Source organism: Miniopterus natalensis, chromosome 11 (assembly GCF_054644295.1).
Source record: "Miniopterus natalensis isolate mMinNat1 chromosome 11, mMinNat1.hap1, whole genome shotgun sequence".
Lineage (NCBI taxonomy): Eukaryota > Metazoa > Chordata > Mammalia > Chiroptera > Miniopteridae > Miniopterus > Miniopterus natalensis.
The window spans coordinates 77,330,995-77,342,355 of NC_142091.1; the positions used below are offsets into that span (position 1 = coordinate 77,330,995).

At 66.4% G+C, this 11,361-nt stretch overlaps 1 protein-coding gene across 1 annotated transcript; it reads left to right on the forward strand.

Moving 5' to 3' along the window:
* The first annotated feature begins 1,704 nt into the window (after window positions 1-1,704).
* On the forward strand, window positions 1,705-10,472 carry DUSP8 (dual specificity phosphatase 8). Its single transcript, XM_016221253.2, has 6 exons — window positions 1,705-2,019; window positions 3,587-3,725; window positions 7,595-7,761; window positions 8,241-8,400; window positions 8,584-8,707; window positions 8,967-10,472. Exons 1-6 carry the CDS (start codon window positions 1,789-1,791, stop codon window positions 10,012-10,014), a joined length of 1,869 nt encoding a protein of 622 aa, XP_016076739.1. The 5' UTR covers window positions 1,705-1,788; the 3' UTR covers window positions 10,015-10,472.
* Window positions 10,473-11,361: the final 889 nt, after the last annotated feature.

An 11,361-nucleotide genomic window follows, 5' to 3' on the forward strand; every position in this document is an offset into this window, starting at 1 on the left:
TGGCCCTGGTCATTGCCCCTCTCCTCTCTGCCCTCCTCCAGCCTGGATTCCCATCTGCGGGGTGGACACCTCCGCATCCTGCTCCTCTCGGGGTGGTTCAAGGCCCCGGGGGCAGTGTGCGTGCAGGCCACTCTCTCCGGGCCCCTTCCCTCCTCCCTGAGCTGGAGTTCAATTTGGCTTTTGTAGTTTTAGGTGGGAGGTAATTGCCCCCACATGCCTGATGGGGACATTGAGTGCCGCGCCCAGGACCCTCTGGCCCACTGTGCCTCCCTCCCACTGTGTCCCTCTCACACAGGGTCCTGGGCCTCTGAGCTGGACCCTTAGTTCCACGTCCAAGGACAGGTGACTGTGCCCAGGCCTGCGCGAGAGGAGGGAGGAGACCTGGTGGCTGTGACCTGTCACAGCCTTGAAGGGATTCAGGTTAGAGCTCAGAAGCTTTCCAAACCTGCTTGTAATCAAACTCCCCCCCCACCCCCCCACCCAGCAAGCTGGGTGGGGATGTGGTAGAGGGAAGAACTGATGGAAGGAGGCCTGGGGTTCTGTCCAGTCTCCTTGGTGTGACCTTGGGCTGCTCCCACCCCTTCCGTGAGCCTCAATTTCCCCACCTTTAAAGCAAACTCCTCATCTTGACTCTGTGTACCTCTGGGGGGGGCTGTGAGGGCCCCAAGAAAGGCCAGTCCTAGATGGAGACAGGAAAGGTAGGGCTTAGCAGGTGGGGCAGGGTGGTAGAGACTTGGTACTGAACCCCCAGGAGGGGCTTCCACCCAGGCTCTGCAGTCCCCTAACCCCTTCCTCCCTCTGTGCACCCCTCGGCCCAAGGGCCTTCAGAGACCATGCTGAGGGTCCCAGATATGGGTCACCCATGTTGACCTTTATCCTGGGGTTGCCCCCCACCCCACCCTATCCTGGGATCTACCAGCCCTTAGATGGTGGGCCCAGGCCCCCACTGCCTGGAGCACCCGCTGTCACCACCCCCATTCTGTGACACCCTGCTGGAGGACACTGGCCGCAGGCTGTAAGGCGAGCAGGCAGCCACTCTGAGCCTTGTCCTGCAGAACTGGGACAATAGTGGCAGCAGAGGAGCCCCCCACACTCCCAAGCCCCTTCCAGCGCCCTGCCCTGGCCGCCCGCCTCCGGGAGCCCGTCAGCCTGTGGAGGCAGCCCGGCCCCCAGCCCCCTCCACTCATGCAAAGTACCAGCTTAGGGAGCAGTTGGGCTGTTCGGGATCAGAGAGGGAGGGTGTGCTGAGGAGGGGGGGCTTGGCGGCGAGGGGCCCTGGGGATTGGGAAGATGGGGGGACAGCGAGGGCAGGTGGGGTAACAGAAGCCGGGAAGCAGAATGCAGTGCTCTGGAATGAGGGGTGTCCATGGACCCAAGGGCCCAGGGGCAGATGCTCAGGGCTTGTCCTGCCCCTCTGCGACCCAGTCCAAGCCCTGAGCCCCTTCCCTCGGGTCCCCCACTTGCCCTGCTGCGTCCTGCTGAGGCTGGCACTGTGACCTGGATGATGTAGGCTGGACGGGCCCATGCCGAGCACCCTGAGCCTTCCAACCCTGTGGGTCAGAGAGATGTTGATTCTCCTGAGGGAGGGGGGCCGTGGGCACATGTCAGGCCCGGGCTGGGCGTTCTGGGTCCTGGGGTCGCACACTGGCCCCTCCGAGGTCGCTGTTGACCGGCTGCCTCTCCCCGCAGGTCTGGTGCCATGCCTGGTCACTCTAAACCCTAGGCCACATCTGGGCCATCGAAGCAGCCCCTGCTCACTTCAGGGGCACCCACTGCCCACTGCTCACCATGGCCGGGGACCGGCTCCCCAGGAAGGTGATGGATGCCAGGAAGCTGGCCAGCCTGCTGCGGGGCGGGCCTGGGGGGCCGCTGGTCATCGACAGCCGCTCCTTTGTGGAGTACAACCGTTGGCACGTGCTCAGCTCCGTGAACATCTGCTGCTCCAAGCTGGTGAAGCGGCGGCTGCAGCAGGGCAAGGTGACCATCGCAGAGCTCATCCAACCCACCGCTCGCGGCCAGGTACGGCGCCTGCCCTGCCCCTGCTCCCCGCCTCCCCACCCAGGCTCCGCCACCCCAGGGCCAGGGCTGAGCTCATCCAGCCAGGTGCGCAGGGGCTCCTGCCTGGGGCAGCCTCCCCACCTCTGCCCTTGAACCCAAACGGGCTCCTCGGGGTCAGTGCTCAGAGCCATTCAGTCCACACCTGGCTGTTGCAGGGCAGCCCCCCCCCCTGGAGCTTCCACCCCTCCCAGGGTCTTCTGACCTGGCTGGGTCCCCCTCAGCCCTGCGTGGAGCTCTCTGCACACACCGGACAAGGCCACGGCCCCAGGCCCAGCACCAGCTCCAGAGAGGGGCACCGAGTGGATGAGCGGGGTGTGACCATACCGGGCACAGGGTGGCAGATGGGCAGTGGGCCAGGATGGCGGCGGGTCAGGCACATACTCTGGTGGCTGTGAGGACTCAGAAGAGGACAGGAGGGTGGCCAAGGAGCTTACAATGAGCAGTCCGTGTCCCCAGCCCCCTGGTTCTTTCCCCTCTCGAGTCACCCAGAATTCTCTCTGTGACCCCTAAGAATATCTCGGGTCATCTGCAGTAGACAGTCCTGTCTGTCCCAACAGCATCAAGTCCAGCTGGGGAGGGACAACTGGGCCAGAGCCCTGGGAAGACAGTGGCACCTCCAATGGGGGGGGTGACATGTCCAGCAACCTGCAGGTTGTGGGGGGTCTTGGTCATAGGCCACAAGCAGAGCTGGTTGTGAGAGGACCCAGGTGAGACGGTGGCCGCCTGTCGGGAGCCCCCCTCCCCACAGGCAGAACAGCTCCCTGCAGCCTCCACGAGGGGAATCCGGTCATTAATCACCCCCAGTGAGGACTCCCCACCAGGGCTCGATCCCATTGGCTGCTGGTGACATCATCAGGCCAGGGTTGGTGGCTCAGCTGGCTTAAGCGTTGAGCGTTGGGGGGAGGAAGGCATCAGCCGCCGTCTGAGCAAAAGCCGCTGAACATCTGGCCCCCAGGCTGGGCACTTGGAGGGGAAGGAGGGCAGGTGGAGCCGAGCCTCCAGCGGCTGCCTCCTGAACTGGGGGGGCTCCTGCTGCAGCCCTCAGTTTCCCTTAGCTGGCTGAGGTGCAGGGAGAGAACCCAGACTCAAAGGTACCCTGCCTTCAAATCCCCAAAGTATGCCTCCCGGGCACGCGGAGGACGGGTTTCCCTTTCCTTGGCCAGCGTGGGAGCCAGCCCAGGCCGTGGCTGTGCGGTCCTGTTACCGTGGGCCCTGCATGGGCCTGCTAGAGACCTGTCACATTCGCTTGTGTCTCTTCCACGTGGGCCTGGCCCACAGTGGACACCCATAAGCATGCTTCCCTTCACTCTCATAGGTGGCTGCACTGGGGACCAGCGCCCCCCATCTCTGCCTGCTCTGAGGGCCTGGCTGTGTGGCCAGGGGCGTTTACACCTGTTTGGGTATAAGGTGGGTGGTTGGGTGCCTGCCCTCCGGTCAAGGCATCAGGGTGCCAGCAACCCCTCCATCCGGTCACCTGAGCCCCTGTCTGGAGGTGCCTTGACCTGTGCCCTCCCCTCCTGGCCCTCAGGTGGAGGCCGAGGAGCCGCAGCATGTGGTCGTCTATGACCAGAGCACCCGGGACGCCAGCGTGCTGGCCGCAGACAGCTTCCTCTCCATCCTGCTCAGTAAGCTGGACGGCTGCTTTGACAGCGTGGCCATCCTCACAGGTGAGCTCCCAGGGGCCTGGAGGGGTGCGGGACACCTCTCTCTGCCTCGCCCCCAGGCTGGGAAGCCCCCCTCCACACACACACACACACACAGGCTCCACTGTGGTTCAGCTGGTTCCTTCCTCCTGTGGGCAGTGGCTGAGGCTCCTCTGTTTAATCCACCCCTTGGGACCCGGTGGTGGTGACTCTGGCTTGTCCCAGGGACGTGCACCCTCCCTGCCCAGGTCCGGGGCTTTCGTGGGTGCTCCTGCCCTGTGTGTGCCAGGGGCTCTGGCGGGTGGGTGGAGTGTGCAGGAGGGTATAGAGGGTCACCCCACCATCACACAGTTGAGGGGCGTTTCTGCACAGGCGGCCCCCGTGCCCTGAGTAGCGGCCGTGCACGGGCCCCGGTGGGGTGGTCAGTGGGCGCCAGGCTGGCCCTCCAGGACTGGTGTCCGGAGGCAGCACAGACTTTCACCACAGCCTGCGAATGGCGCTGTGGGCAGTCTCCTGGCTGCTGTGGCCAGGCTGCTGAGGGCACACCTCTCAGAGGAGGAGGAGGAGCCATGGGTGGCCCAGGTGTGCCGGCCCAGGTGTGCCTGCGGCCCTCTGCACGCGTGTCTGGTGCAGGCCGGGCACTCTGCAGGTCTGGGTCTGCGTGGTCTGTGCGTGGCTGTAGTGGCCAGCACCCGCCTGCTGGCGTGTCCCACCTCCCGTGGCCTCGTCGAGCTCGTCTGGGTGGGGTGTGGAATTTTCATCTACGTGGAACCATAAGCCACAGAATAGCAGACACTGATAGTGTCGCCACCCGGTTCGATTTGGGAGCTGAGTGGGTGGGAGTGGAGGGGGGAGAGGGGAGCAGTCTGGGCTTTTTACAGGTGTCCTGGGCAGGACAGGAACTCTCCCAGGGCCCAGCCAGGATCCCCAGGGGGTGCACGTGCACCCTAGCATGAGTGGGAGCCACAGGGCCCCTGCCGGGAATCTGAGAAGAGGGTCCCAGGCTGGAGGGGTGGGGGTGGGGGGAGTGGGAAGCTCAGAGCCTCTAGTGGACTGTCTCCCCCTCTTCCCCCCGCTTTGGGGAGTGGGGGGCCTGGGGCCCCTCACCCAGCACTGGGCAGGGCAGGCATGGGCTAGGATGCACCTGGAGGGCTTACCTGGGACCCAGCTGTGCCCCATCTGGCCTTCTCTTCTCCCCTCGCTGCCCCACCTGCAAGGTTAGAGTATTTGGCCCGTTTCTCTGAGAGCCGAGGCAGAAAGAAGTCAGGACCCTTGTGGAATAAGGAGGGCTCTGGGGGCACCAGATCAGGACCCAGACGTGGGGAGGGCCTCCCGGCCTTGCCCGCAGCTCCCAGGCGGAGGCAAGCAGGTCCCCGAGCAGTGAGAATGGGAAAGACAGGCTGAGTGGGGAAGAGGGGTGCTGCCCACCCAGAAAGGGGGAGCTGGGGAACCCAGCACAGGGGTGAGTCAGCAGAGGCCAGAAAAGGGGGGGTGTTGAGGGGCCCTGAGGAGCGCCAGGAAGGGAGGGAGGGCCCCCCACCTCATCACGGGGAGGTGCAAGCAGGAGAGGGCAGTGAGGTCAGGCGCCCTGGGGCGCTGAATGGGCTGCTGGGACCCCCGCCCCCGCCCCCACCCAGCCTCGGGCCCCGACGTGGGGTGGGGATGGGGCCGGGAGCCTGGCCCTTTAAGCAGCCGCAGCCCCGGCCGCGGTCGCCATGCGCGCTGCGGGATGCGGACCGTGCGGACCGGGGATGCCCGCGGGTGCGCCCCGCGCCCGGCCCACGCGTCCCCTCGCGCCCTGGCTGGAGGCCGAGGCCGAGCAGCCCCTGCGGAGGCGGGCGGGACCCTGCCCGGGCGCGGCGCGGGGCCTCGGTCGGGAGCGCGCGTGGGGCGGCGCCGCTGAGCGCGCGGGTGGGCGCGCTGGGCACGCGCTTGCGCGCGAGCCCAGGATCTCATTGTGCGGGCAGCCCGGGCCCTGCGCGCGCCGGGGCCACCGGGCAGGGCAGCGGGGCTGGTGAAGGGGGGCCTCCTGAAGGAAGGTGGCCTTAGGGATGCCTGGGGGGAGGGGCGCCTCCCAAGCCTGGGGTGCGGGGACCTGCGGAGGGCCCGGGTCTGCTGGCCCTGCTTCACTCCCCACCGCCCATCCCAGAGCCTGGGGGGGGGGGGGCTGAAGCTGCCCAGGGGCTGGGTACCCTGCCAGGCCTGGCATCCATAGGGGTTTGTAGGGGGCACCCCAAGCCGGTTGGCTCTACCCAGGGAGTCCTGGGGGCCTTTCCTGAGGATTGCAGCAAAGACAGGCAGGTCTCTGCACCTGCAGAGAGACTAGTGGGACCCCCCTTTGGCCAGGCTGTTGTGAACATGGAGGGTCCCCCGCTCTGGGTGGTGAGCAGGAGCTGACCACAGGACCCAGCTCGGCCTCCAAGCCTGGGAGCCTGGGAGCTGCAGCCGAGGAAAGGATGGCTTCTCCTCCAAGGGTGGCACCTCCTCCCCAGCCCAGAGGTCCCTCATCTCCATGCCCCCCAGAAGTCAGGCCTTCGCTGGGGGCACTGGAGGCATCTGGTTGGGGGACTGTACAAACTGGACCCTGAGCTGGGCCGGGGTGAAGGCTGAGGCCCCCAGGCCCCTGTCCTTGGGAATCAGCCAGGTCTCTGGCATCAGCTGCTTCCTTCCACCAGGGCAGGAGAGAGCACTGGGGGGTCCTGGGGCCTGAGACCCCACCTCACTCTCCTGCCTCCTCCGGCGGGATGGGGTAGGCCTTGGCCCCATTGTCTCACGTGATGGGCTGGTCCACTAAGACCCAAAATAACCGCCCTTGGGGCTGGGAGCAGGGAAGGTGCCCTGGGGCTTGTGTCCCCAGAAGTGTGGTCAGCCCCAGGTCCCGCCCTCGTTCTACCAAGAGCTGGCAGCCCCTGGGCACTGCCCAGTTGCTGGTCCAAGTCAGTGGTCACCCAGCCAGGCCGGGTGTGAGCGAGTCTGTACTGTGTGTCCTCACGGTCATCTTCCACGAGCCTTACTACCCTGGTGTGTGGCAGGCAGGAGGAGCAGCTCTGCCCTGGTCACTCACTGAGGCAGAGGGTGCCCAGGAAGACTCCCACTCGGTCATTCTGGCCGGGGGAGGGGCTCCCTCCTCCGACTCACGGCCCAGGACTCAGATGTGCTCTGCAGGCACAGTGGCAGGGCACGTGCCAGCCACATGTAGTCTGCGTGCCCGCTGCCTGCCCTGCGTGCTCCCAGTCCCCAGGGTGCCCGGCTCCTTGGTCTTTGCTGGTGGAATGGAGCCATAACCGGAGCGCAGATGCCCCTGCGGGTTGTGCCAATTCCAGTGGGTGATGTCATGCCCAGGAGGAGGGGGAGGGCCTCCTCAGAAGCTCTTGCTTCCTGGTCCTGGCACCCAAGCCTGGCCTGGGGCTCCCAGCCAGATGGAGACAGGGAGGTATTGCATCAGCCCAGGGGGGAGGTGGAAGGCCCAGCCTGGCCCCGGCCACAGGTATGGAGAGGCTGTGTGATCCACACCCTCAACAGAAGCCACTCCCCCCCAAGCACGGCCTCGGAGCCTGTCCCTGCCTGGGCCCTGCACGTGCTGAGCTGACCGCCGCCTCGGCCCCCCATTTTATGGGCATCACAGTGGCGTCCTCGGTGGGGCCAGCGCCTAAGTAGCGCGAGGAGGAATGTGGGCGTAGGAGAGGTCGTCACTGCCCACGGCACGAGCTTTGAGCTGCAGCCTGGTGAGATGGCCCCGCAGCACCCAGCACAGAGACCGGGCGCTCAGGCCACAGGGTCAGCCGTGGGGGCCAGGTCGGGTGTGGCTGGGACACAGTGGGGTCAGTGCCCTGGGCTCTCTCCTGCCCCAGCCAGCCCCCTGCCTGACTGCGCCCTCGCTCCGCCTTCTGCAGGGGGCTTTGCCACTTTCTCCTCCTGCTTCCCCGGCCTCTGTGAGGGCAAGCCTGCCGCCCTGCTGCCCGTGAGCCTCTCCCAGCCCTGCCTGCCCGTGCCCAGCGTGGGCCTGACCCGCATCCTGCCTCACCTGTACCTGGGCTCTCAGAAGGATGTCCTGAACAAGGTGTGTGCACAGGCCCGCGGGGGGGGGGGGGGGGGGAGGCAGGAGCCCAGAAGCAGCTCCTGGGCTTGTCTGGGGCTGGAAAGGAGCCCATGGCCTGTGTGTGGGGGGGGGGTGGATGAGCGCCGGCTGGGGGCACTGGAGGACCAGAGGGGGCCTGGCAGGACCAGAGCCCGGCTGGGGGAAGGGCCCAGCAGGCCGGGGTGGAGAAGCAGCTCCCTGCCCCCTCGGCGGCAGAGCCCACATACCAAACTGCTGATGTCACTGGGCCCCGGGCCAGCGCTGAAAGAACCCCGTGTTTTAAAAATGGTGACGGGGAAAGAGGGTAAAGCCACCGCCCAGGCAGCCCTAAAATCCCGGGACCGGCGGGCGGGGCTCCAGGACCCAGCCCCGCCCCCCACAGCTTCTGAGGCTCCTGGATCTGGGCCCTCAAGGGCCTGCCCAGCTGCAGCCCCTTCCAACCTGACCTGCTGTCCCTGCAGGACCTGATGACCCGCAACGGAATAAGCTACGTCCTCAACGCCAGCAACTCCTGCCCCAAGCCCGACTTCATCTGCGAGAGCCGCTTCATGCGCATCCCCATCAACGACAACTACTGTGAAAAGCTGCTGCCCTGGCTGGACAAGTCCATCGAGTTCATCGGTGAGGGGCCCGGCCCCCCACTCCTGGGGGAGGGCGGGAGGAGGGGCGGGTGCTCAGGTGGGAGGGGCTGTTCCCCAACAAGCAGCTGGGATTATTAGCAGTTCTGAGGGAGGGTCGCAGTTCCCCACCTGGGGGAAGGGAGGAGTGGAAACCCCAGCACTCACCTGGTCCCCCTGCCCCCAGATAAAGCCAAGCTGTCCAGCTGCCAAGTCATTGTCCACTGTCTGGCTGGCATCTCCCGCTCTGCCACTATCGCCATCGCCTACATCATGAAGACCATGGGCATGTCCTCGGACGACGCCTACAGGTAGCCTGCCAGGCTTCCCTTCTGAGGCTGGAAACCGCCCCCTCTCCTCCGCTCTCTACCTACTGGCATCAGAGCGGCCCGCGGTTCAGGACCCCCTGGCTGGGGAAGGGGAGGGGGAGGCCTGGATCCGGCCCCAGCACATGCGGGTCTGCGCAGAAGCCTGGGTGCCCAGGAGTGGGCAGTGGGTGCAGGAGAGAGGCGGGTGGGCAGCCTGGCCTGGTGGGAAGCCCTGTGGCCACCCAGCCGCCTCTCGCCCCAGGTTTGTGAAGGACCGGCGCCCGTCCATTTCGCCCAACTTCAACTTCCTGGGCCAGCTGCTGGAGTATGAGCGAAGCCTGAAGCTGCTGGCCGCCCTGCATGGCGAGGGGGCGCCCCTCCCAGGGACGCCCGAGCACCTCCCGGGCCCCGCGGCCCCACTGCCGCCACTGCCACCACCTACCTCAGAGAGCGCTGCCACCGGGAGCGCAGCGGCCAACTCAGCCAGGGAGGGCAAGCCGAGCGCGGGCAGGGAGCCCCCGTCGCCCGCCCCGGCCCCGGCCACCAGCGCCCTGCAGCAGGGCCTGCACGGCCTGCACCTCTCCTCCGACCGCCTCCAGGACACCAACCGCCTCAAGCGCTCCTTCTCGCTGGACATCAAGTCGGCCTACGCCCCCAGCCGGCGGCCGGAGGACCCCGGGCCCCCTGACCCCGGGGAGGCCCCCAAGCTCTGCAAGCTGGACAGCCCGTCAGGGGCCGCGCTAGGCCTGCCCTCGCCCAGCCCCGACAGCCCAGATGCAGCGCCCGAGGCGCGTCCGCGGCCCCGCCGGCGGCTCCGGCCTCCAGCAGGCTCCCCAGCGCGCTCCCCAGCGCATGGCCTCGGCCTAAACTTCGGGGACTCCGCCCGGCAGACTCCACGGCATGGCCTCTCTGCCCTGTCGGCGCCCGGGCTCCCTGGCCCAGGCCAGCCGTCCAGCCCCGGGGGCTGGGCACCTCCCCTGGACTCCCCCGGCACACCGTCGCCCGATGGGCTCTGGTGCTTCAGCCCCGAGGGCGCACAGGGCGTTCGGTTTGCGCCCCTCGGCCTGGGAGGCGCGCAGGGCAACGGTGGTGGCGACTTGCGGCGCAGGGAGGCGGCCAGAGCCGAGTCCCGGGACCCGCGGACCAGCTGGCCCGACGAGCCAGCCCCAGAGACGCAGTTTAAGCGTCGAAGCTGCCAGATGGAGTTCGAGGAGGGCATGGTGGAGGGGCGTGCCCGCGGCGAGGAGCTGGCCGCCCTGGGCAAGCAGGCCAGCTTCTCGGGCAGCGTGGAGGTCATCGAGGTGTCCTGACGGCGGCCAGGAACGGCCCCTCCGTGGGGACCCAGCGCCCCCGAGCCCTCCGCTGCCCTCGGCTGGGCCGCCAGCAGCCGGGCCCACTATAAATATATATTATATATAATGCAAAGAAAGGTAAATGGTTTTACTGCGATTTTTATCGAGAAGTAAATATTTCGATTTTTTATTTATTGAAGCTGTTCATTCTGGCAATGACTTGGCAACCGCGAGGGTGGTCCTCCGAGCTCTATTTTTAGTCTGGTATTTAAACTGAGACACGTTTTTAAGCAATACGAGGCCACCTTCAGGCGCAAGCTGGGGTGCCGGGCCTGGGGGGGTCCCCTCCCCGCCACCCCCATCCCCGAGGAAACACTGCTGACCATTGCAAAGAGGCTGCCGAGCTTTCATGCACTTTTTACTTAAGAAAAAGGGGGAAAAAGAAAAAAAAAAAACTTTGCCACACACTGAGCCGCAGAAACTCTGTGCCTGCCCTCCCCACCCACCCTCCCCCCCTTCCTTCTCGGCTCCTTTCTTGGGCTCTGCACCAAAGCCATAGGAGCTGTGGTCCGGGAGTCCCTGCCACCCCCTGCCAGCCTCGGGCACCGTGTCTTGGTGCCAAGGAGGGCACCCCCACTGCCCGTCTCCCAGGCCCAGGCCTGGCAGGTGTTGACTGGCACTGGGCCCGCCAAGGCCAGGGTGTGCCAGGGGCTGGGGTAGAGAACAGGGTAGGACTTGGTGAAGGGGACTCTTGAGTGTCAGATGCTCTGGGTCGCAGAGCAGGGATGGAGGTGAACTGCCCCCCACTCCTGCCCCAGCCCAGCAGGGCTGTTCAGAGGAGGCTGCGCCCCTCCCCTTTGCTCTGCGGGTGTCCCCCGAGCTCCACCTGCAGGTGGGGGAAACCCAGGAAGAGGAGCTTGGCCTCTGGGGTGTCTGGCTGGTGGGAGGAGCTGGGCTGGTCCACGCTGGCGCCACTGGTCAGAGGGCAGATGGCTTTAGGGTCTTGTTCTGGGCTCTTCCCTCCACCAGCCCCGCCCGAGGCCAGACTTGGAAGTCAGGAGGGGCCGTGAGGAGCGGCTGCCATGCAGAGGGCGGGCCCTGAAGCACCTGTCAGACCCTATGCTTGTGTGTGTGTGGGGGGGGGTCCTCGGCTCTGGGAGAGCCAGCTCCAGGCAGATGTAGGACGTGTCCCCCCATGTCTGCCCCACCCCCAGATGGGCCTCAGAGGAGAGAAACCCCCTGCACACCCCTTCCCCGGGTAGTTCTCCCCTCCGAAGTCTCCCGGTACCTTCACGGCGATGCGCCAGTCCCCACCTCAGATGGCTTTTGTCCCAGTGGGGCCAGCCTGGGAGTGAGGGCACCCAC